General features: G+C 56.3%; 13 protein-coding genes across 13 annotated transcripts; 5 read left to right on the top strand and 8 right to left on the bottom strand.

The window, feature by feature from the left end:
• Window positions 1-60: 60 nt before the first annotated feature.
• Window positions 61-1,689, top strand: PHSY_002519 (hypothetical protein; the record flags this gene model as incomplete). Its single annotated transcript, XM_012333143.1, has 1 exon — window positions 61-1,689. The coding sequence occupies one exon, from the start codon at window positions 61-63 to the stop codon at window positions 1,687-1,689; it is 1,629 nt and encodes a 542-aa protein (XP_012188533.1).
• Window positions 1,690-1,826: 137 nt separating this feature from the next.
• On the bottom strand, window positions 1,827-4,508 carry PHSY_002520 (hypothetical protein; the record flags this gene model as incomplete). Its single annotated transcript, XM_012333144.1, has 1 exon — window positions 1,827-4,508. One exon carries the CDS (start codon window positions 4,506-4,508, stop codon window positions 1,827-1,829), a length of 2,682 nt encoding a protein of 893 aa, XP_012188534.1.
• A 711-nt stretch (window positions 4,509-5,219) lies between these two features.
• On the bottom strand, window positions 5,220-6,477 carry PHSY_002521 (protein-Golgi retention-related protein; the record flags this gene model as incomplete). The annotated part of the gene is made up of 5 exons (XM_012333145.1): window positions 5,220-5,571; window positions 5,648-5,812; window positions 5,902-6,058; window positions 6,150-6,222; window positions 6,328-6,477. 5 exons carry the CDS (start codon window positions 6,475-6,477, stop codon window positions 5,220-5,222), a joined length of 897 nt encoding a protein of 298 aa, XP_012188535.1.
• Window positions 6,478-8,232: 1,755 nt separating this feature from the next.
• Window positions 8,233-8,598, top strand: PHSY_002522 (hypothetical protein; the record flags this gene model as incomplete). The annotated part of the gene is made up of 1 exon (XM_012333146.1): window positions 8,233-8,598. One exon carries the CDS (start codon window positions 8,233-8,235, stop codon window positions 8,596-8,598), a length of 366 nt encoding a protein of 121 aa, XP_012188536.1.
• A 154-nt stretch (window positions 8,599-8,752) lies between these two features.
• Window positions 8,753-9,511, top strand: PHSY_002523 (hypothetical protein; the record flags this gene model as incomplete). Its single annotated transcript, XM_012333147.1, has 1 exon — window positions 8,753-9,511. The coding sequence occupies one exon, from the start codon at window positions 8,753-8,755 to the stop codon at window positions 9,509-9,511; it is 759 nt and encodes a 252-aa protein (XP_012188537.1).
• Window positions 9,512-9,817: 306 nt separating this feature from the next.
• PHSY_002524 (hypothetical protein) lies at window positions 9,818-10,720 on the bottom strand (the record flags this gene model as incomplete). The annotated part of the gene is made up of 2 exons (XM_012333148.1): window positions 9,818-10,282; window positions 10,649-10,720. 2 exons carry the CDS (start codon window positions 10,718-10,720, stop codon window positions 9,818-9,820), a joined length of 537 nt encoding a protein of 178 aa, XP_012188538.1.
• A 275-nt stretch (window positions 10,721-10,995) lies between these two features.
• PHSY_002525 (hypothetical protein) lies at window positions 10,996-12,216 on the bottom strand (the record flags this gene model as incomplete). The annotated part of the gene is made up of 1 exon (XM_012333149.1): window positions 10,996-12,216. One exon carries the CDS (start codon window positions 12,214-12,216, stop codon window positions 10,996-10,998), a length of 1,221 nt encoding a protein of 406 aa, XP_012188539.1.
• A 236-nt stretch (window positions 12,217-12,452) lies between these two features.
• Window positions 12,453-12,950, top strand: PHSY_002526 (hypothetical protein; the record flags this gene model as incomplete). The annotated part of the gene is made up of 1 exon (XM_012333150.1): window positions 12,453-12,950. One exon carries the CDS (start codon window positions 12,453-12,455, stop codon window positions 12,948-12,950), a length of 498 nt encoding a protein of 165 aa, XP_012188540.1.
• Window positions 12,951-12,978: 28 nt separating this feature from the next.
• Window positions 12,979-14,904, bottom strand: PHSY_002527 (putative ribosomal protein/carboxylic ester hydrolase; the record flags this gene model as incomplete). Its single annotated transcript, XM_012333151.1, has 2 exons — window positions 12,979-13,281; window positions 13,513-14,904. The coding sequence occupies 2 exons, from the start codon at window positions 14,902-14,904 to the stop codon at window positions 12,979-12,981; spliced, it is 1,695 nt and encodes a 564-aa protein (XP_012188541.1).
• A 538-nt stretch (window positions 14,905-15,442) lies between these two features.
• On the top strand, window positions 15,443-16,774 carry PHSY_002528 (hypothetical protein; the record flags this gene model as incomplete). Its single annotated transcript, XM_012333152.1, has 1 exon — window positions 15,443-16,774. The coding sequence occupies one exon, from the start codon at window positions 15,443-15,445 to the stop codon at window positions 16,772-16,774; it is 1,332 nt and encodes a 443-aa protein (XP_012188542.1).
• A 115-nt stretch (window positions 16,775-16,889) lies between these two features.
• PHSY_002529 (hypothetical protein) lies at window positions 16,890-18,986 on the bottom strand (the record flags this gene model as incomplete). The annotated part of the gene is made up of 1 exon (XM_012333153.1): window positions 16,890-18,986. One exon carries the CDS (start codon window positions 18,984-18,986, stop codon window positions 16,890-16,892), a length of 2,097 nt encoding a protein of 698 aa, XP_012188543.1.
• A 562-nt stretch (window positions 18,987-19,548) lies between these two features.
• PHSY_002530 (potential mitochondrial complex) lies at window positions 19,549-20,621 on the bottom strand (the record flags this gene model as incomplete). The annotated part of the gene is made up of 2 exons (XM_012333154.1): window positions 19,549-19,696; window positions 20,035-20,621. 2 exons carry the CDS (start codon window positions 20,619-20,621, stop codon window positions 19,549-19,551), a joined length of 735 nt encoding a protein of 244 aa, XP_012188544.1.
• A 498-nt stretch (window positions 20,622-21,119) lies between these two features.
• Window positions 21,120-23,288, bottom strand: PHSY_002531 (NADPH--cytochrome P450 reductase; the record flags this gene model as incomplete). Its single annotated transcript, XM_012333155.1, has 1 exon — window positions 21,120-23,288. One exon carries the CDS (start codon window positions 23,286-23,288, stop codon window positions 21,120-21,122), a length of 2,169 nt encoding a protein of 722 aa, XP_012188545.1.
• Window positions 23,289-23,366: the final 78 nt, after the last annotated feature.

Genomic DNA, 23,366 nt, shown 5'->3' on the forward strand with positions numbered 1-23,366 from the left:
GTTCATTTCACCCTCTCCCTCAACGTCGCTCTTCTACTCTCGCAACACACCTTTCACACGATGGCGGCGCTACCGTACATCTCAGTGCAGCCTAACTACGCCGAGGTGTTCTCAGACGTCTCATCCTCCACCATCGCAGCCGAGAAAGCGTGGCTCTCGTACTACTCTTCCAATGCGCCATCATCCAGCGTCCACGCCAAGTTGCAGCTGATACAGACCAAAGACGATGGGAGCAACGTCGACACTCAGGGTGGTGTCAAGATCGGTCAAGTCGACCTGTCCGGCGGTCCTGCCAACGGGTTGCAGATCAACCGGGTGCAAGGGTCGTGGCTCGACCTTCAGTTGACGCAGGAGTCCAGATCCCAAACCGAGAGCAGCGGCAGCGGCGACAAACGATCGGCGAGAACCCTTCAGCCCGAGATCGAGCTAGACTCGGGGGTGCAGGTGCGTTTCCCTCGCAGAACCGTCACCAAGTTTCTCCCTACCGTAGGAACGTCCAAGGTGAACGACAACTACACAAACCACCCCACCATCGATGCCTTTGACGTCTCTCTCGGCACCGCAGAAGACGAGCTCGATCTCTTTGTAGCCGGTGGAGCAGAAGGGTCGCTGTACACCGGTCGCCTAGCCTCGGAATTTGACGCTTCCGAAGCGCGGAACCTGGCCATCTCCTCCCTCACTCCGGAAGAGCAGCACATCCTCACCGGCGAATCTCCCGATCCGGAAGAGCGCAAGTGGGACATCGAAGCGCGCGTCCGACTCGCCGTCAACTCCGCCAAAGCGCGACAGACCAAGAAGACGTGCCTGAAAGGTCACGTTGGAGACGTGCGCTTCGTCAAGTTCTTCCCTTCCAACCGAGTCGTTCTGTCTACATCGAGCGATCTCACCGTTCGCATCTGGGACCCCTTCACGGGTGACAACCCGCGCACGCTTCAAGGTCACAAGCGAGCCGTTTTGACCGCGGGAATCCTGGGTAGGGGCAAGAACGTGCTGACGGCGGGTGCGGACGGTTCGATCCGATTGTGGGACGTTGCGGCGCCGAAGCAGATCCGGTTGATGGGGAGTGAGAGGTACTCTGCAGTGCAGTGTCTGGCGCTGGATCGACAGGAGGAGGAGCAGAGTGCGTTTGTGACGGGGCTGGCTAGTGGTGTTTGGCAGATGATGGATTTGAGGACGGCGACGGCGACTCTGACGGTAAGCAAGTTTAGTTTTCCGCCGGGGGAGGCGCCGACAGCAACGGATCTGTGGACGCAGGAGACGAGCGCGGGAGTGACGGCGATCGATGTCATGGGTAACACGGTTGTCACCGGCACCACGAATGGCATCGTCAGCGTGTGGGACGTTCGAAACGTGTCTTCTTCGCAGGACGATTCCAAACCAACAGCCGCGTCCAAAGGTTTGTTGACGACGTGGAGACGCAACAACGCCGAGATCAACAGCATCCGTCTCACCACTTCGCCGAACAACGCGCACGAGGTGCTGGTGGCTACGCAGGATGGGTTGCCGTACCGAGCTGCGGTCGAGGGTGAGGTGGACATGCAGGTGGATGGAGAGGAAGCGAGGGTGAGGGCGCCGAGGGTGGTGCACGAGTATGCGGGGTGGGATTGCGACCCGACGAGTTGGATTGGGTTGGATAGGGAGGGCAGGACGGTTGTGGCTGGTGCGGAGGGTTCGGTCAGGCGGTATTGATGGATATCAGGTTGCACGGGACGACACGCAAGTGGTGTATAAATTGCATTGGCCAGCCAAGCACGTCACAGTGACCGATGATGTTGATACGAGAGATGAGAGACATGGCTTTGTGCGAGAGATACAGGAAGCGAGGTTCACGAGGGACTCCGACGCCACCCGCCAATCGCACTTGTGAAGCTCCCCAACAACCCTTTGATCGACGATACGTAATCTGACTGCGTACCCGCCCCTCCTGCAACCTCTTGCTCACTCCGCTCAATCTCCACCACCTCTTCCGGGTCCGGCCCGATCTTTCTACCTCCGCACAACATCTCCCTCAACTCTCCATCCTCCTCCTCCTTCTCCTCCTCCTTCTCCTTCTCCTTCTCCTCTTTGTCCTTTTCCATCGATCCGATCCGAATCACGCCTCCAAACGTCACCGACTTCTTCGCCCTAATCTCCCCAACGCACTCGCTTGCCGATCCGACGATGGTTGTTCGGCTCGGCCTCCTTTTCAGCCTCGAAGAGTGGCTCGCGGATGTATGCGTGGTGCCGGTGCTCGAGAGACTTGCGTTGCGTTTCAGCGACGGTTTCAACGCCACCGCTGCGGTGCTGGAGGTGGATGCCAGGGTTCGAGTTTTCGTCGTCGACGGTGGAGTGGAGGATGAGGAAGGTTTGCGCGGACGGGGGGTGGGAGAAGGAGCAGAAGTGTGGCTGAAGGAACGCATTCGCACGGAGGTGGTGGGGTGAGGGTGCGTGGAGACGCCGGAGAGGGAGGGGTTGGAACGGACGACGTTGATAGTTGGACGTCGAGTGGGTGGTGCGGAATAAGGAGGAGGAATTACGATGGAGGTCGGCGGGAAATCGAGCGGTAGCTTGCTGTAGTCCGTCGCACCACCAACGTGAACATTCTTGATGGTGGGTCGAGGAGACATACGAAGCGAAGCGGAGAGCTTCCGAATGAGCGAAGGCTTTTTCGCTACCTGAGGCGGAGGTGGTTTCGATGGTTGGCAACGAGTCTGCTTGTACGGAGGACGACGCAGAGGAGCGAGTTGGGCGGGAGACGCAATCGTGTTGAGCACCTCCATGGGTTCGTCTTTCAACTGCACTGGTTCGTGTACCCCCCTAGTCTTGCTCTCCACTTGCTGCTCCCTCTCGTTCGCTACGGAACGGTTAGTGTAGAGCGGTACGTCATTGTAGTCTACCGTGTCGAGAACTGAAAGAGCCGAGACGAACGTTTGTACGGACAATGCGCTGCTCCTCCAACGTCCGTCGTCCGCAACTCTTGATTTTCCGCCTTGCACATCCACCTCCTTCGCAACAGCTGAACTCGATTTCGCAGCAGCAAAGTCTTTCTCCCCATTCTTTCCTGTCCTCGCCGCAGACTTCCTCCCACTAGCCTTTCTCGGAATGGCCGGTGGTGCAGGAGCCAACTTGAACTTCTTCAACTCCTTCTCTGCTCCCTCCCTCTTCTTCGCCACCTGTTGAACCTCTTCGACCGACTCTCTACCTTTCGTTTCCAATCTCAGATACTCTCGGGGAGCTTTCCTGATGCTTTTCAAGCAAGGACTTTGAAAGGCGACGGGGGAAACGGTGAACGGCGTGAAATCCTCCAGGGTGTCTCTGCAGTGTGCCGGTCTGGCCGGCCTGGGCGGCGAGACCCTCAGGGATCGATCGACGGCAGTGGCAGTAGTGGCAGTAGGCGGAGGGGAGGGGTTCCATACCGTACCAAAGCTGTCTCTCGGTGGAGGTGCGAGTTGAAGATGATTCGTGTCGACGATTCCGCTCTCGTGAGTCTGACGCTCTGAACGCGACACCGAGGCTCCTCGTGCTGTTGGAAAGGATGAAAAGAGAAGCGAGTCTTGACCAGGGTGCATTGGTGGAGGGGAGAACTGCGCGTGATGCGCGAGAAGGGAGGTCAGCGTAGAGTCTAGCATCGTCCCGATGTTAATGATCGGCGAAGTTGGGGTCAGCGGTAGAAGGGTCGGGAATGTTGCTGTGGATAAAGTTGACGAAACGGGTCGGGAAAGAGGAGCGTGAAGTAGAGGGAAGGATTCTTCGGGTTGAGGTGTGATGGGGTCAGAGATGCTTGAAGAACGCAGGGTGGAAGTGGTGAGTGATAGACGCGACTTGTAGGGGAAGGCTTGATGATCGGAGATTCTGTTTGACGTGGGCAGGACGGTTGATTTTGCCGAACGGTGTGTGTTGATGCGACTCGACCTAGTAGCAGATCCTCGACTGCTACGGTATGCCTGTACGCGACTGACATCGTGCGCGAGAGATCTTGACATATTGGATAGCATGACACTCGAAGTATCAGTGTGACCAGGACTGCACGGAAAAGTATCGCCTTCCCAACCCCGCTTCACCCCACCTCCACCCAATGATCCCTTCGACGTCGCCTCACTCGACGTATCAGTCGTACCTACATTGCACCGATCCGACACGCTCTCCCTATCTATGCCTTCCCCCTCCTTCGCGTTCTCATCACCATCGACGTCCGCTATGATCGCCTCGAACAACATCGACAGCGGACTCAGGTCCAGCCTTGCATCCTGACTCTTCGTCACCGAAGCTGTCTTTCTGGTGACAATGGTATCCGACGTGCTTTGAGGCGAAGGTGGTCGAGGTGTGTGACGGTGGAAAAAGTCGATTGGGGTGCTCGGAGGTTTCGGAGCGGAACGGCTAGGTGGGTTGTATGCGGATGCTACGGCGTCGAGTTGTCTCCGCTTGTGAGAGATGGTGGTGGCGGAAGGAGCGAAGAGGGGGAAGCCAAAGAGCGTTGTGTCTCGCTTCTGCAATTCGTTGTCAAGCGGAAAAGACATTGGACAAGACATGGTGAAGGAGAGTGGGATGCCGCTAGGGCTTGGGATTGGACTGGATTGGGAGAGTGACAAGGACAGGGATCGCGAATTAAAGTGCGGAGCATGAGGCGATTCGATGTTATATATGATTGAGCACTGAGCACGAAACACAGACATCGCCGCCAGCTGCGCAGCACAGGCTATCTGACATCGGAATACACGACTGGCAGACTTGAGGGTTCGTGCTAGTTTGCCAGATGCGGTCCAAAGAGAGGCAGAGGTCTGTTCTCAGACCGCGGCCATCGAGCAACGGAAGATGACTGAGGATGATCCATTCGCTTTGTGACCATTGCTTGGGACCTGTCGAGGAGGAGTGCCATGGCCGTGGCGATATTTGACACGCAGGGGCCGAGCGCGATTCCACTCGGTGCTTCCCTCCCAAACGCTCAGGCGGACGGTCCGTGTTTCATCAGGCACAAGCGTCGATTCACTTGCGAAATCTGGTCTCGCGAGAGAAGGAGCGAGGTGCAACCGTCCAGGCAAACGCCAAACCTGACACCTGCTACCCATCGTCGTGGAACACGAGAGGCGCGTGCGTCTCTCTCTCCATCAACCGCCGACTCATCTCGCAATCACGCACCTTCCCAGCTCCACCTTCAACGCACACAAACACGAAGTTTGTAACTAAAACTCATCTCTTCGGGTATGTACTCTCGTCTTGAAAATTCCCTTCGTCTACCCGTCTCAATTCTCCGGGATCCTAAACACGGTGATCTCCTGCTGTTTGAAGTACCTCCTGTTCTCCTCATCGATGAGCACCAGATTCAAGTAATACCTCGTGCTGAACTTTTTGTTGACGTCCCTGAAGGTGGGAGTCAGCTCGAACCCTCCGAGGAAGAGACGAATGGGGATGGTCTCGCCTCGCACGGGCGCTCCGTCCATGATCTCGAACTTGGTGATGGTTTCCGACTCGTTGTACTGGTTCGGTGCTGCCCCGGTGGTCTCGCGTCGAATGATGGAAAGCTCCATGTGTTTGATCTTGATGCGGACTAAGAGGAAGTAGATTTTGCCGACGATCACGTCCTTGAGGTGATATCTGCAGTAGGGCAGATGGAGAAGAGGGTTGGTCAGAGGAGATGAGTGTGAAAATCGTTGAAGGGGAAAGGACTTACTTGGATTTGTTGTACTCGAACTCGATGTGCAAACAATCCTCGATGCCGACTTCCATCTTGATGGCGTTGTTGGAGTCTGGTGGCATACGATACGAGTGAACCCAAATGTCGCGTTCCTTGACCACGTCCGTCATTCGTCTTGATATCGTCACTCGAATGTAGTATCTGCCATAATCACGGAGCGATCGAGTACGCGGGCTCTTGTTGTCAGCATTACTCTTTGTCCAAAGAAACAGAACTCGTGGGATACGCACCTCAACTTGACGTTGATGCCGTTGTAGCTTTCGTACTGCTTTTCAACGTTTTTGAATTCGAAGTCAAAGTTCTGCGCTGCCCTCATCTCTCCCGGTGATGCGAGCTCTTGTACGAGCGAGAGGAATTCGTAGTGGTTGCCTCGATCGTAGAACATCTCTGTTGCAAGTGTAATGACATGAAGACTCGTTGCGAATGTCAGTGGATCCGTATCGAGCTGTAAGATCACCGTCGCAGGTCGAGTACGTACCTATACTGCCGACGAACTCGATCTTGATCCCCTCATGTACGAGCTTCTTTCCATCGCGTACACGTACCGATACCTGTGATGGTGCGTCAATCCGTGAATATCCAAACGCCAGTGATGAGTGTCAGCTAAACATGCCTTGGCTAAGCTCTCCAAGACAAAAGACGAAGCTCTGACGTACCGATCCTTTTACCGCTTCACCATCAAAGTAGATGGGACACTTTTCCTTGCCCGCCTTGTCCATCTTGATCTCGACCTGTTTGCGTGCATCTTCGCCGTCCAGACGCACGTCGACGTCGACCGGTGACGAGAAGGAGAAGAAGGATGCCATGCCGGTTGCACTGCAAGTTGTGACTGTCTCGCTGCCCTGCTATCGTGCGATCGTATGCTGTTGACGCCTGATGCTGTGACTGGATGGGTGACAGAAGTAACCTGGATGCGTCTCGGTACCGCGCTTCGTGTGTTTCGGCGTGTCCAGAGGGTGGATGAACGTGCAGGAATTAGTCGGGAGCTGAGAAGTCGTAGATCGTATCCGCACACGGTATAGATGCAGAACGAGCGTGGTGCAAGAGCGGGTGCGTAAGGCAACAAGGTCGAAGAGGAAGTCGAGGCGAGGTGTGAGTGGAGGAGGAGGAGGACGTGTGTGCGTTGCCGGTGTTGATCTCGGTGGTCTGTGTGTGGCAGCGCCCAGCTCCTGCGTGGCTGCACCGGTTGAATTTCCATACGCGTGGCTTTGTGAGACCGTCGACTTGAAATCGTTGGAAAATTTCATGAGAAGCAAATCTGGCCCGATCTTCCAATCCACCATGACATGACATCGACACATCCATGCTCAACGAGTACACATGCAACCAAGCGATCGTAGAAGCAATGGGAATAGAAGTGCTGACAGGTGGAAATGGAGCTTAAGTCTCAGCGTAGCACGAGTCAAGTCCAATACGAGGCAAGTAAGCAGTCGTGTGGTGTGCTCTCCCAGGCTCTGCCTGGCAAAAGGAGTGCATCGATCTATGAATGCGGTACAAATACATCTCTCAGATTGCAAGAGAAACGAAACGAAGCGATCTTAGTGGTGGAGCAGTGACACTTGAGAGTGGCGGTGAGAATTGACGGGTCCTACGCTAGCTGCGCTCGCTCGTTCGTATGAGTTCATCTGCTGCTCGTCGTCTTGCCGTCAGCGCCTCACTTTCCGATCTCGTGTTCGGCCAGCAACATATTTGGGATGCCGCTACGAATCTGGTAGATATGTGAGCAGTTGGGGCAGATCATTTGACCTTCCACGACGTGAATCTGTCATCGCACAACAGCGCAAAAAGAACTTTTCTGTCAGCACTCCCCGTCTTTCCCCTTGTCTCCCACCTTCAACATAGTGTCCCGCTTCTACTTACCTCGAGCAGAACGTGATGCAACATCTTGATGAGCGCCTCGTCCTCTAGTGGTTGTGACGGATCCGGTCCTTGATCCGGCAAGCTGGTATCGCCCAAGCTCCTCGCGGTCTTGACCAGAGCTGGCCAATCCAATTTGGGCAAGAAACCCTTGATGAACACCTCGTTTGGTTCCGCTTCGATGAGTTCGAGCTGTACGTCTTTGAGGATGAGCGGAAAGTTGTTGGATGTGGTTGCACAGGATTTCGCGTGACACGCGAGCAGGTTGTGTGTTAGCAGCCTCATTGTCTGTGGATGAGCGAAGCGAGTGAGCTGGTTTGTAGGAACGAGAGCTTGCCCAAGTCGATGCTGATCGGTAAGGCAGATAGCAAAGAGCGCGAGGCAGAGTGCTGCTTTGTCGAATGCTGTAGGATGAGTGGTGAGAGTGAGGTGTCGAGCGACAAACGAGGTGGAGTAAGCCAAGAAACAAGGGTCTCTCAACTCACAAGCCAAAAATTTCCAACCAAAGCTTCTCATCACGTCACGTGCATTTTCATCCAAGGGCAACTTTAAGATACTCTAACATCCACTCATCAAGGTCTCGATCCCGTCTTGTCCGCATGGCGACGCACGACAATCTTCCTGCACCGTTCCAGGAGCTCAGACATCCCGAATCCCGCCCTCAACTCTCTGTAGACTCATTTCGTCCAAGTTCATTGTCGGCGATGCAACTCGTGGGTTCTGAACAAAAGACTGCTTCTGCTTTCATCGACTGCAGGACGTGGATTCAAATCAAAGACGATCGGATCGATATCGGACCATGTTCGGTAGTAAAGGATGAGTGTTCATCCTCTCGGCATTTGTTAGGCAAAATGTGGGGTGTGATTCGCGTCCTACAGCAGCATCTGCATGATTGTAGCTGGCGCATTGGTGAAAACGATATGCGGATACTCAGGGGTACGATTCGGCTCACGGAGTTGTGGGATTCCGTACGCTTCAGAAGGCAACGGTCGAAGTCTAGAGCTGATGAAGCTCGATGCGAAGTGTCCAGGTTGGTGGCGACGGCAATATTCGCGGCTGATGCTGAATAGATGAACGGTTGGGAGAAGGGGACAACCGCGTCACCGCCTTCCCACTAACATTTGTGTTAGTATCGGAAAGGACGTATATAAGGACCTCATTCTCAGTTGACTCGGTATCATCTCCCCTCTACACCTTTCCTGCAACCTCCTGCGACCGTTCACAATGTCACGTCTTCCGCGCCTCACCAACATCCTCCCCCTGCTCCTGCTCTACCTCACCACCACCTCCGCTTTCCACTTCACCTTCCCCACCTCCTCCAACTACTGGGTCTCGTGCGGTTGGAACAACATGACCTGGCAATCCGACGCTTCAGATCCCCGTGTCGTCACCATCATGCTCACCAATACCAACAAGACCTTGCTCAACGACGATTTCGAAATCGGCAATGCACTGCAGGGTGGTGAGAATGCTGCCATGGTGTATATTCCGTGCTTGGCCGCTTCGAGTGGATACTCGTTGATGTTCGTCAATGCTAGCCAGTATGATCATAAGAGTAAGTTTGGGGAACTTTTAGAAGCAGAAGGGCAAGAGTTGATGCTGATTTCGAAATGGCTGCTTTTGGGGCGAGAAACAGAAGATAAAGTGTTGTACACCTCATCGTCTTTCAACATCAAACCGAAGGGTGCGAAGCCAGACCCAGCTTCAGGTCAATCTGACATCCCGGGCGAGGTTCAACCGTACCTAAACACTCCTGGAATCGTCCTTCCGCCGCCGGCAAAGCCAGACGAAGTCACCAACACAACCGCCAACGCGAACAACAAAGACGCACCACTCCCTAGATTGGATGGCTCTTCCGCTTCGTTTGGCACTTTCAACCCCGTACAGCAGCACAACGGCTGTGCAGCTGGTTTGGGCATGTGGGGTGATTTCGTCTTCGTTGTAGTCGTTGCGGCTTTCACTGTTCTCGTCGTCACTGCGTGAAGTGCTCGAGAAGCCACAGCTGCTCGATGGGCACAGGCTGTGCATTCGATCAATGTCAAGTATGAACAAGCTCGACGTTTGTCATGATATTGTGATACGATGGTGACATCAAGATAAGTGAGCAGGAGACCATTGTCTCTATCTATGCAGCACTAAGAAGGGCTGCATCACCAATCCGAATCGGAGTCGGAATCGTAATAGAACGAATTTCTAGGCCGCACGGGCGGGAGTTCCGCGCCTTGTCTAGCTAAGCGATCAGCTTCTTCGTTGCCCCGGATGCCAGCGTGCGCTGCGACGTATTCGATGTCAGGCTCGATCTGATAGTCTTCCAAACTCGGCTTCGATGTCCTCGATCAGATCGCGATTGAGTACAGACGTACCACGAACGGTGAGCCAACCGTTCCTCTTCCATTTCCATCGCCAGTTGTCCATGCAGTCCTTGACGTATCTGCTGTCGCACCTGATGGTGAGAGGACGTCCATCGCCGCGGAACAGTTGAAGGGCCTTCAACATGGCGTACAGCTCTGCGCGATTGTTGGTTTGCAGATCCCCGGGAAGTCGACCATAGCTGCTGAGGTCATTGAGCCCAGGATTGGGGAAGTAGACGCCCCAGCCAGCTTGAGCGTCTGGCCGACCGTTTCGGATGGCTGAGCCGTCGATGTAGACCAGCATGATGGGCGTGTTGGAGGCGATCGAGTCTATGGATGGGATAGACGCAGCTCGGTGAGGGGCAGTGTGGAGCGTAAGACGAGGTTGATAGGAATGTCTGCCCTGAAGCGGCGAAGAAGGTGCGAGTCGATCAAGCAGACCTTTGTGGTAGTACAGAGCTAGCCTGTTGGGGTGACGATGTTATATGATCCTTTGCGTCGAATGCCTGCTTGCTAGGCTGATTCTCGCCGCTTCGTTCGCTAGGGGAATCTCGCCTCTCTAGCTACGCCGTGTAGGCCCACCTCTGCAAGTATGGCTCGAGCGTCGTGGTGTAGTGTCACATGAGAGTGGGAGAGAGATGAAGGACGACCCTGTAATGCCTGAGGGAGGCAAGAAGGAACGGAGATCTGAGCATCGGCATCCCCATTGTTCCTTCTTGAGGTCACATCTGAACAAGCGTTCTCAGAAAGCCTGGATTGTGCTCCTTACCCGGTCGGCTTGTTGAACAAAGGGACCGAGCTCGACATGTTTCAAGGGTCTTATCTCTCTCTGCGCTCTCATGCCTCGATATTTTAAGGTTTGCCGTGCAGATTTCGTCTTGTCTCACACCGCGCACACAAGCAGCTCCTCTTCCCGAAATTCGGTTCTGCACGAGAAAGACTGTCGAAGGCGTCTTTGGAGCTTCCATTCCAGCGATCAAGAGGGTGTGCAACCTTTCAGCTCTCGACAGCTTGTCACGAGAGCTCACCCATGCCAGGCACTGTTCGAACTGGATACGAGATCGCTTTTGGCAGACGTTCTTGATCATGTCAATGTGCTGTTTGCTGAGCCCAAATCTACCGCCACCCCATAGAAGCTTGCTCCTTTGTCGGGCTGACCGAAACGTTGATTGTGAACCCCATCATACTCTTTCCATCCTCTCCTTGCGCGCTGCCCTCCTCTTTCTGCCCTTTCCTGTCCTTTTGCTCACTCTTCTCCCCCACCGCCTCCTCAACAACCTCCAAACTTGCCCCGTACTTGGCCATCCGATCCACAATCTCATTCCCATCGATGCCCGCATGACCCTTGACATACTCCAACTTGGGCTCCGGCACCTTCTTCTGCAGCTCCCTGTCCAGCTGTTCGATCAGGTCTCTGTTCTGCACATCTTTTCCCTCTACCGTCTTGAACCCTCTCTTCCTCCAGTTCGGTAACCACTTGTTGACGGCATCCATGCTGTACCTGCTGTCGCTGAGGACGACGAGCTGTCGTCCGTCGTCAGGGCACAACTGGATTGCTCGGATGAGAGCCATAAGTTCGGCACGGTTGTTCGTCTGAGGATTACCGGGTAGGCGACGGGATTCGTTGAGGTGGTGGAGGGAAGGCTCTTCGAAGAACACGCCCCAGCCGGCGCGCGCGGAGGCGGTGCCGTTGCCGATGGAGGAGCCGTCGCAGTAGACGATGGTTTTACGGGCATCGGTGGTGGTGGAGGATGATGATGATGATGATGCGAAGACTGGATTTGATCGGCGTGATGAAGATGGTGGAAGCGGTGGTTTTGTGTGATCGTGAGAGAGTTTCTTGTGCTTGGATGGTGCGTAAGGATGAAACGACCGTGCACTCGCGGACGACGCTTTGCTACCGCTGGCCGTACTCTCGCTAGTGGAACTGATTGCGGACGCACCATATCCATCCCCATCCACAAACTGCTTTGCCGCACCTTCGCTGTCGAACTTCTTGAACACCGCTCCCGCAAATCCCTTGGTGACAGCTTCGCACTCGGACCAACTGCGAAACACGCCCTTCTGTCTCCCCTTTTGCACGGCGTAGTATCCTCCACCGCTTTTGGCTTTTCCCATGTCGTATCGCGTGAGGGTGGATCGAAGGAATTGAATGGCGTTGCGGAGGTGGTGGTGCGGTGGAAGGAAGGAGATGCGACGAGAAGGGTAGATGTTTGTGGGCGGCGCAGCAGCGGAAGGGAGCAGCGCGTGTGGGCTCGAGCGCGAGAGGGACGCGTTGGTGGGGAGATGAAGTGATGTACGTGCACGAAGTATGCGCGTGTACAATGTGTGGGTCATGCAGACACTGCATGTGAGGTGCTGAGATGCTCTCCAGACCTTGAAAGTGGCGAAGAAGAATGTGTATGCAGAGTGTGAGAAGAGGTCGAAGATGAACGAGCAAGACGAAGATGATGATGATGATGGAATCGCTTTTCAGGGTCCAACACCCCCAAAGCGTTCGGCAAATTTTTCGGCTTCTTACGCACACAACGTTTTCTTCCCAACGACCATCACCACTTGTCGAAACTCGCATCATGACGATAGCACCCACGCTCACTGCACCCGCTGCTCCATCAGGCTCTACCCTCCACAACATCCTCGCCCCCGACACACGTGTCAAGGTATCATCTGGTACCTCGAAAGACGGCAAATCCATCCTCGACGCTTCCAGTGAAACATGTTGGACCTCGGACAACCTTCCTCCCAACAGCGACCCTTCGACGTCGCTCCACTCGATCTCTTTCAAACTCAGCACTTCAATCTCTCTGTCGAAGCTGCACAGTCTATCGCTCACATTTGCCGGAGGGTTTAGTCCCATGTCGTTCGACGTTTTGGCTAGCCAAGACGGTAAAAATTGGTCGGCTGCTGTGCCAGAAGAGTTGTTTCCGATGGACGCCAACGCCAAGCAGTATTTTCTCATCGATTCACTGGAGGATACTCAAGAAGTTCAGTGGTTGAGGTTGCAGCTCAAGGGAAGCACAGACGACTACGGCAGAGTGATCGTATATCAAGTCCAGCTGTTTGCACATTGAACAGTGAAATCCGTCTAAAGAATAAAATCTAGAAGAATCGCCAGATGGAATCAGCGCTTTGCTTGGCTTTGAATCGCCCGTAGGCACGACACATCGGACTGAGGATGAAGAGTCCGAGGATCCAGATGATCCAGAAGGGGGCGGTGTTGCCGAGTCCCGTGGTACGTTCCCATGCGTTGGGTGGCTTGTCGGGCAACTCGTGTTCGAAAAAGTATCGCGCTGGTACGGCGAGCAAGAAGTATAGGTACATGTGCGCTCTGTTCATCCAGCCAAAAGATTTCGTCAGTAACTGCTGTCGACAGCGCAGCGTACGAGAAGGGAAACCGACAACCTACACGTAAAAGAAGAGGGCCGAGCCACCGTAGTTCATCAAACCCGGGATCGAGGTGGCTACAGTGGGTGGGATGGCACTGAACACTGCTAGCAGGGCAAAGTTGGCCGACATGGTAAAGAAGAAGAACGATGGACTGGGTGGGTACTGTGATGATCGCAGAGCAACAATATACCTCTCGGCGGGTCAGCATCTTTGTCCTCGCATCATCACGAATCGAGGAAAACATACCTTTGTGATGTAGAAAAAGCTCTTGACGGAGACCAAGTATTGGTTCCCCTCTGCCGCATCGACAGCTCCATCCCCTACGATCTGCAAGCATCCTTCCGAGAGGTTTCCGAAATGCAACAACCTTGTCCCGACGAACAGCGCAGCGAGAACGACGCTGACGCCGACGTTCCATGCAGCCACAGCTTTGGGAGTCCAACGTTTGTACAGCATGATGCGGGCGTAGAGCATGCCGAAGAGGCAGAAGGAGATCCAGGCTAGAGGTGGGAAGCCTGACATGACGAAGCGATTCTGGACGGGGAAGAACCAAAAGTCGAACCACGGCCCGAGGCGCGAACTGGGTGGTACGGCGGGCGGTGGTTGGTCGACGGCGGTGGTGGGGCTAAGGGCGAGAAGCTCGATTGGTATCTGTGAGGCGAGAGACGAAGTGGTGGAGGAGGATGCGGGAGAGCAGTGACCGCCGGTGGGTGAGAGCCAGATGTTCCAAAAGATGGTGATGTAGGTGAGCAGCAGGAGCACAGCGTTGTGGATCCAGAACGAGATGGATGTGGATCGCGACGAAGCTGATGCAACGGTGGCACTGTGCCCGGCGCCTATTGAAAGCAGAGGTCTTGTCTCATCGTCGCCGTCGCTTGTAGCTGCTCGACCGCTCCAGCCGTCGAGCTGCCCAGCCAGCATCCCCTCGGTCGAGTCGACCAACAAACACAACAGCCCGGTCAACAAATAATCCACGGCCAACCCGATCAACACGATGTTGATGATCCAGATCCTCCTACCCCACATCAGGCTCTCGCCCAGCACTTCGCTCACCAGCGTCAACGCCAGCGCCCTGACCACAAAGTGCTTGGCCATCCTCGGCTTGCTCCAACCGATCTTGGCACGAGATCGCTGGAAGTAGACGCACCCCATGCCCATGAGGAAGAAGAAGCCGGGCGCGCAGAGGTGGGTGATGGTACGCGAGACGTAGGCAGTAGTGAAGTTCCAACGGGTGAAGGGTGTTCCTGCGGATTCGGATTGCTTAGGTGTACCGTGCAGCCACGCACCCAGGAAGAGGGCGGCGTGGTCAAGCGACATGAGGGGTAGGATGAGGCCACGAAGCAGGTCTGGAGCGAGAGCGCGCGAGGTGGTGGAGGTGGGTTTGGATGTCTGAGCTGCCTCGGCGGTGGGAGCGGATGCAGACCCATAGCCGCCGTTGCTTTGAGCGGGAGTGGGTGGGAGAACAAAGTTGGTATCCTGCACCGCGTCGGCAGCCGCAGGCGGAGCATTGGCCTGTCCTGAGGAAGACGACATGGTGATCCGACACTGCAGACCTAAAGAGCGTCGTGTAAGGAGCGATATCGTCTGCGTGCGGTTGGTCGAGCGCGGTGGTGTGGAAGGAAGAGGCTCATCGTCCATGATCGCCGCCGGCTTTACACAATCTCTGCGTCGTGTGCTCACACATCCACGGCATTTTCTTCTTCCGAGGCTCACTTCTCCACTTTGTGCGACAGGGTCCACGCTAGTCTTCGGACTTACTGCAAGTCATTCTGCAGATCGCCATCCACGACGGCATTCAACACAAATTACCACATCTCATGCTTCCAGTCACATTCCCGCGGATCGCGCTGACCTTCAAACAATCGTTGCATTGTTAGCTCGTCACAGTTGATCGTCGGGCGCCACGGAAAAATAGCCACCCTCGGACGCGTTTCGATGCTTAAAGCCTTTTGCGGGAAATGTGTTGATTTGCGACCAACACGCGCGCCGCGTAGACATGCACATGCGCGCGCGCTCTCTCTTCTCTGTGCGCTCTGTGCTCTCGCTCTGTTGTTCTCTCCTCGTGACTGGAGAGCAACACTTTTTTTCAGTTCTCGAGATTGCAATCGGGCGCCAATCCATCATCATCGATCGTCACTGCCACCATCATCACCACCAGCAGCACCAACAATCCGCCATGCCGACACTACCTACGACGCCGAAACCCGCAGACGCCGCCGATTCCTCCTGGCTGCTCGACGAGAACCTCTCGCCCGCACTCGGTCAGAGCTCCATGCGCGATCTCAACATCTCCGACTCGCCTCTCCACGGTCCGCATCGATCCACCGCAGCCGGCGGCGTCAAGAAACCCATCAAGGCGCGTCCATCCTGGGGATCAGCTGCTGTGCTCGACGCAAACAGTTCCGTCAAAAACATGTCCAAGATGCGCCTGCTCGCAGGGCTCGATGTCAACGACGAGAACAAGCCTCCCGTCTCCAAGAGAGGTCCGACCGCATCGGGTGCTGCTCGACCTCGCTTTTCTCTGTTTGCCAAGCCTGGCGTGCCTACCAATCTCATGCCCAACAAGGCGATCAACCACTCGGAACCAGACGACGATGACGACGATGTCACCATCGCCGGCTTACCAGATGCTTCGGCGCTGGCATCCTCCTCATCCGTGCTCGACTCCTCTGCCGCTGACATCGACGACGACTACATCCGCGAAGCGCTCCTCGGCAAACGCGCCTCCGCTCGTCAATCCACCGGAGGTCCCACACCTACCGAATCCAAAGAGTCGCAGGAGCAAACCGCACGTCAGCTCACCGAACTTCGTCGAATGAACGACGTCTTTGAATCCTTCGAAACCATGCTGCGTGGCAGTGCAGGTCAGATCAACGCCTTCGCCCGTCGCGTGCAGGAGACCGACGATCTGCTCAACATCTACATCGCGTTGCTACGACAGACAGAAAAGACCCAACAGCTGCTGCAGGATCCTGATTGGAAGGGTGCGGGCGAGGATGCCACCGCTCACGAGCTTTCCGTCAAGTTGGCTGAGAGAGAGACGCAACGGCTGGAGGCGGAGGCGGTGGCGAGGGAGTTGGAGGCTCAACGCGCGGCAGAGGAGGCTGCTTTGCAAGCACAAGAGGAGGAAAGGAGACGTCAGGAGGAGGCGCGTAGAGCTGCCGTCGGAGGCGCACGGGGTCGTGGACGTGCCGTATCGTCATCCGCAAGAGGCACTGCGAGAGGCGCATCCGCTCGAGGCGCTTCCACCACCACCACCGCCGCTCGTGGTCGCGCTGTCAGCTCACGCACCGCTCCCTCCACAACAGACTCCTCAGCTCCGTCCTCCACACGCACTCCTTCCTCCACCAGAGCCGCATCCGTCGCCGCCACCCGCGGTCGAACAGCTTCAGCTACCCAGCGCGGCACGGCTAGACCCTCGGCCATCCCCACGCGCACCGTCTCGGGCAGCGCAGGCCTCGGCGGTCAGTACGCAAACGTAAAGAGTTCCGGCTACGGTCCCAGGTGAAACACTTGCTCTCAAACAGTCGGGTTTGTCCCGATCATGTACTATATCAGTCGATACTTCGTTAAAACATTGTATTTCTTTCTCGATCGTCTCGCGTCACGGTTCGTGGCTACAGCTACGCTCGACGTCGAGGCAGGCTCCTTGCACCTCGTTCGATCGCCTTTCGATCCTTCTCCTCCTTCTTGCTGCGTTCGTCCATCTGCTTCCAGTAATGGTACCGTCTCCATCGTTCCTGCAGCTCGGCATCGCGGAATCCGATCACGCTGTAGTCGTCCGGGTTCCAACACTTGTGCTTCTTCGACACTTTGATCGCTTTAGGCCGCATCTGCCAACCAGAGTCTGTCGCCGGGATCCGTTCGTAGCTGTCGTCGAACGGTGGTAGACGACGATACTCGTTGACCGCGTCCTCGCCGATGATCATCCGAATGCCCTCCGGGATCTCTTCCAGTGGCAACAGGTCCGAGTCCTCGCGCTCTTTTTCCTCGTCCTCCTCGACATCTTCCCATTCGCTGGCCTCCTGTTCTCTGCGCTCCTCGTCCTTTCGGTCTATCTCTTCCATCATCTGCGACATTTTTTCCGGGTTCGCAACTGTGATACGATACTGCTGCCGAGGCAGATGCCAGATCGACTTGAGCAGGTCGATGGCCTCCCAATCGGGTTGATGCGGGATCAGAGCTCTACGAGCCGACAGGCGCTGGGAGCGACGAGGGGTGAACTCGGCCACATCGATGACGCCGGTTCGGCTGGCAGGTCGTACAACGAGCTGATTCAGTGGCGTGTCGTCGTCGGAGTCGTCGGAATCGGCATCGTCCGCATCGTTCACGACTGAGTCAGCTAAATCAACGACAGCAGTGCTGGCCGCACCGGCAGCAGCGTCAGCATCATCAGCAGTGTCAACATCGTCAGCTTTGTCAGATTCGCCGACGTCGTCGCGCTCATCAGATTCATCACCATCCACCGAGATCGCAGTTACGAGCGTGCTCCCTTGCACGCTGCCAGGACGACGACGAGGCGCGGAAGCATTAGCGCGGCTGGGGAACATTTGCGCGTGAGCATGTTGACGATGACGTCCGGCATCAGGCGTTGCACCATTCCGTTGACCTGCCTCGGAGACAGTTGAAGCTTCTAGCTTTGTACGCCGTCCTCCATCCTGACCACGCTTGATACCGCGGATCGAGGCACGGTCGAGGACGACGGGTCGACGAGCAGGACTTGCGCTACTGGTACGCAGATTCACCTGCTGCGAGCCTGCAACTGGAGAGCGGATGCCGGTGCCTGAGGTGAGCGGCTGCGCAGCGCGATGTGAGGGGCCGGGGCTAGGGCCAGGGGAAGGCCGTCCCACTTGACGGGAAGGGCTGGGACTGGTGATGGATCGTTCCATCGAGCTCGTGATCCTGGCAGTGCGCGGTCGGAGGCCAGGAGCCAGGCGAGCGAAAGCAAGGGGATCGAAAGGTGTAGCGACCGCAGATTGGCCTAGAGCGCTACCCTCAGCGGCAGTGCTGTCCGCAAGCGACCGCGGTGGCAACGGCGCAGCATTCGATGGAACAGCATTCGAAGGGGCAGCATTGGATGGAGCAGCGTTCGACAAAGGAATCTCGGGAGCCAGAGGCGGAGGGGATTGCAGAGAGGCCCGACCCGACAACGTCGTCGACGGCGATGGTCGTGGCGATGCTGTAGGTGTCCTCGTCGCCGCAGGCTCGGTAGGTTGATCTCCACCGACATCGAGGCAGAGGCTATTGAGCCTTTCGATCAGCAGCCTGTCGGCAGAGGCGGCCAGCCAAGCCCTCGGCAAAGACTGGATGTTGTATTGCGTCGCTACGGCGTCGACGTGAGCGCCCATCTCCGTCCTTCTCATAACGAGAATCCAGACCACGCTGATCTGGCCGAAGATCCAGTCGTCGCCTCGGAACTCCCAAGAAGAACTGGCACGATCCCCTGCGGGGCGATCGAGGTGCCGGTAGATGTATGCCAGGTCGGCCACCGCGTCGAAGACTAGGTCCCACGAGTCCGGTCGCTCTCCTCTAACACAGACCAGGGCGCCGTCCGGATACTTGTCCTTGCTGATCTTCAGAGAGAATGGCTCGCCTTGGATGCCCGAGACTACGCATCTGTCAATGGGAATGCGATAGTCGAAGAATTGGGGCAGCTGTTGCTTGAGTCGTTCGCCATTGCACACGAGCCAGTAGGGGCGCTCGGGCACCTGCTGTGACATGGTCTTGCTGCAAGGATAAGAGAATGCAGACGAGACGAAACGCAACGAGCAGCAAGAGACTGAGCAGCTGTCGTGTCGCCACGAGTACGAAACTTGGTCGCTTGCGTCGAACAGTTTTCCGCAAACCGGCCGAGGTCTTGGATGATGGGCTCAGGTATAGGAATGATTGGATGAAAGGTCGTCGTTGTTGAAGAGTATGGGAGGCTCGAAGAGAAAGGGCAAGATGAAAAAGGGAAGGTTCGGAAAGGGGCCCGAGCGCTTCATGCTGAGTCGGATGGCTCTGTGGGCGTGCGCTTTCTTTTGACACGCCAGTCAGTACGAAATGAACTGCGCTGCACCGCTCGCATCCGTTACTTTGGCTGCTCTGCCGCCGATTGCCTTTTCCTCTCTGTCTCTCTGTCGGTCCAGATTCGATCGTCACGCCACGATGGCCAGCCAACAGTACGCCGCATCCAAGCAGTGACCACCGTAGTGGTTGTGGCTAGCGAAGCGGCCGAGAATTGCTATACTCAAGGTTTCAAAGCTGTGACTGGCGTGGGAGGCCACGCAGGTCGCAGAATCGTTAGAAGCGGAGGGCGAGGGAGAATCCGGCAACAGATCGGTATCGACAAACAAGGGCTGTGGTCGCTGCGGTCTTCTCGGAGCTTAGTCGATTCTGCCGCACAGTGTACGCGCGCAGAGCATCGGTATGCCTGGCGATGGTCAGAGCTCTGCAAGCCAATCAGTCCGTTTCGACGCGAAGCAGGCTCTATTTTGGAGAGTCCTATGCACAAGGTTTCGAGGTTGAAGGTCACTTTGATCAAACGGTACTCAATCGTGTGAAGATTTCTTTAATTGAGCTGTTTGTATGCTTGGGAAAGAGGTTGGATGACGAAACGTTCCGCTCTAAGCGTAGTTCTCACTGCAGTGTTGGTATCGAAGGGCAGCAGAAGAGGAAGCGGCAGTCAGTAAATGAAGCAGAGATAGGATGATCGGAGCATCGCACCGTCGCGGTCGGGCGGGACCGAGCTGCTTCGCCTCGACAAGAACCGGCGAACTGAGCACTTACGCAGGGTAGTAAGCATGAGGGTCGTGGGGAACAGCGCCCTTCTGCAGCTTGAGGATGTGGTGGGGCTGCTTGAAAGGAGGGCGTGGTGGCAGGTTGGAAGCCGAGTAGAAGCTTGGCGACGAAGCGTCGGACGACTTGTGCACTTGTGCCAACACATCGGTGAAAGCGGTGGGCGACTCGAGATCGGCAGGACGCGTGAGGGCGGTGGTGTTGGTAGCATCCTCGGGCGCTTGCAAGCTGCGAGTGCCGTCCTCGTTGGGGGAAGACAGCAGAAGCGTGGTGAGATCCTTCTGGGTGATCATCTCGAGCTTGGGGTATTTGCGTCGGAAGTCTCGGGTGTGGTAGAGGTTGCTCGCGGGATCCGAAGCGGCGCTTGGTGGCATGGCGGAGCGCTCAGGGCGCGATGCGGGTTGCGGCCATCGGTTCGACTCGATGCTAGGGATACCGGATGAGATCTCTGGGTTGGCCGAGAAGATCTGACGGAACTTTCGCCAGAAGGGGGTTTTGCCCTCGACGTAGGTGAAGCTGTGGGACGAAGCGTAGTTCTTGGCCTCGTTGAAGAGTGTGCGGGAAGCTCGGAGCGACATGTTGTCTCAGTCCTTTGGTCGATTCGACGACTGTGACGATGGATGGGGTTGATGGAGCTTGCGGTGATGGATATCAAAAAGGCTTGGGTGCACAAAGCAGGCAGGCTGTAGATCGCAGCGACTGTGAGACTCTTCGCATCAGCCAGTGTCGATGATGGAATTCCACACTCGGACCAGCACGTGAGGCAACTCTCCCGTGCGGCATCAAATTTGCAATCTTCCAGTGCCGTATCACCTTCGGTCTTACATCTTTAAAATATTTCCGTGTGGCCCTTTTCGCTCGAGATTCTGGCCAGCTTGCACTGTATCAGCCTGGGCAAACATGCGAAGAGGAATGAAACAAGGCACAGGCAGCCGTAATGTCTATTGCTTATTTACAGGTGACCACAATTCCATCACGTAGAGGCGACATCAAACGTGTGCACAATGAGAAGGAGTGCATTCAGAGGATCGTTGGCTAGCAGCGTACGAATTCCGAGTCGCGTCGGTCTCGGCCTCTCAAGACCATACATCCAGAAGCAACCTGGATCGCTCCTTAAGCAGCTTCATCTCCTTCTTGGCCTCCTCTGCCGAGCCCTTGGCATCTTCTAAGATCTTAGCAAAGATGCCCTCGACGTCCTGCGCCATGCCCTTGGCCTCACCGCAAATGTAGATATAAGCCTTTCGCTCGAGAATGTCTTCGGCGATCTGCTTGCGTCGCTCCCAGATCAAGTCCTGCACATACAGCTTGGATCCGTCAGGCTTGAACTTTTCACGGGAAAGCGACGTCTCCATGAGGAACTTGCCGCCGAGCTTCTGGGCGTACTGTGGCCATTCGTCGCGGTAGAGGAAGTCCTCGTCGGCCTTTCTGCATCCGTAGAAGAGCCAGATATTGCCCCAGTCCTTGAGTGCCTCCTCGGCGGTCTTGCCGTTGGCTTTCTCGAGCGCCTTTTCGGCGCTGCAGACACGATCCTGCACGAATGAGCGGAAGGGGGCAACACCGGTTCCGGGTCCGACCATGATGACGGGAATCTTGGGCGAAGTTGGCAGGCGGAAGTTGGAGCGTCGGATGTGGATGGGAGCACGGAACGCGCCCTCCTTGGTGTAGGCGCCTCGAGGGCCGTCTAGCAGATACTTTGGTGTACCAAAGCGCGGGTCGGTAGGGCCGCCAGGCTGCTCGCCATTCTTGGCCATCTTGATGGTGCTGATAAAGTTGGTGGCCAGGCCGTGCACCCAAGGGCCCGACTTGTTGGCCTGGTAGCGGAGGACGACAGCCGTGATGTGCACCGACTTGGGGTGCATCTTGGGGCTGGACGAGATCGAGTAGAAGCGAGGACCGACGCGCGGAAGATCCGAGATGACTCGGTCGAAGGGGACGTTCCACGGCTTGATGGAGCTGACGTCGGCCTGCAGGTCGTCGCCTGCGATCCACTGCAAGGCTTCGGCGGTCTTGAGCAATCGGCTGCCGATCTCTGCCTGGAAGATGTCCTTGTTGGCGCAGATCTTTTCGAGCTTGGCCTGGATCTCGGGCGAGGGCGCAAACTTGGCGAAACTGTTGAGCGTCTGTCGGGAGGCGTGGCTGGTGATATCGATGTAGTGTCGGAAGACGGCTTCGTAGGTGGTGGGGACAGGGAAGGGAACCTTTGCGAGGGTGGGGTCGAGCGACTCGACATCAATCACAGTGGTGCGCTTGTCGAGGAGGCCAAAGACAGCGAGGACACGGCCGACCTCCTGCTCGGGGTTGTGAGCCCAGACAGCAACGTGGTCGCCGTGCTGGTACGAGATGCCGGAGCCTTCGATGTCGAATTCGACGTGAACGCAGGTACGATCGGCGGTGCCTTCTACAAAGAGCTCGCGAGCTTGGGTGACGACAGCGTTGTAGGGGTTCTTTGCATCGTGGATGCCCTTGGTGCCGAGGAGGGCACGCGCCGAGAGCTCGCCGTGGTAGACCTTGTCTTCGGGGTGGTTGGCGAGCTCGGTGACCTTGAAATCGGCCACATCGCCTCCGCCGCCCTCTTCAAAGTTGAGCGAGGTGGCGAGCGCCTCAAACATGGAGTCCTTCCAGGCCAAGTAGTCTTCCTCCATGCTCTTGTCGTCGTCGCCTTCGCCTCGCTCGCCGATGCGCTTGGCTCCCAGGGACTGAAGACGGGCATCGAGCTTGCGGGCGACGGCGTTGAAGTGTTCGTAGGTTCGGTTTCCAAGGCCAAAGATGACGTAGTTGAGGTTCTCGAGGCGCTCGCTGCCGTTAGAGAACTCGGGCGTCTCGTTTTCGATGAACTCCATGAGGCCGACGGCGTTGTCGGTGGGCTCACCTTCACCGTAGGTGGCCATGACAAAGACGGCGACAGTGTCTTCGGGCATCTGGTCGAGCTTTTCGAACTCGTACTCTTCGGGATCGAGGACGAGAGAAGAGGTGCCGAAACGGGCTTTGGCCTCTTTGGCGAGCTTTGTGGCATACTCTTCGGCGGTACCTGTCTGGGAGCCGTAGAAGATGGCGATGCGCTTGTTCTGGGATGTGAGTTTAGAGATGAAGTCGGCGCCGCCTTCCTCACTGGCAGTGATAGGTCCACCGTTGGCGAGCTTTGATCCGGTATCCTTGGCACCGCCAAAGAGCGTGTCACGGAAGAGGTAGAGGGCGGCAAGCAAGCCGCCGAGACCGAGAACGATCAAGTCGAGTTGCGACGCCATGGTGACCGAAGAAGCGCACTCGGGTTGAAGGGTGAGCTTGGACCGGGATGTGAGGCTTCGACCAAGCGGTGAAGATAG

Source organism: Pseudozyma hubeiensis (genome assembly GCF_000403515.1).
Source record: "Pseudozyma hubeiensis SY62 DNA, scaffold: PHS24, whole genome shotgun sequence".
Taxonomy (NCBI): domain Eukaryota; kingdom Fungi; phylum Basidiomycota; class Ustilaginomycetes; order Ustilaginales; family Ustilaginaceae; genus Pseudozyma; species Pseudozyma hubeiensis.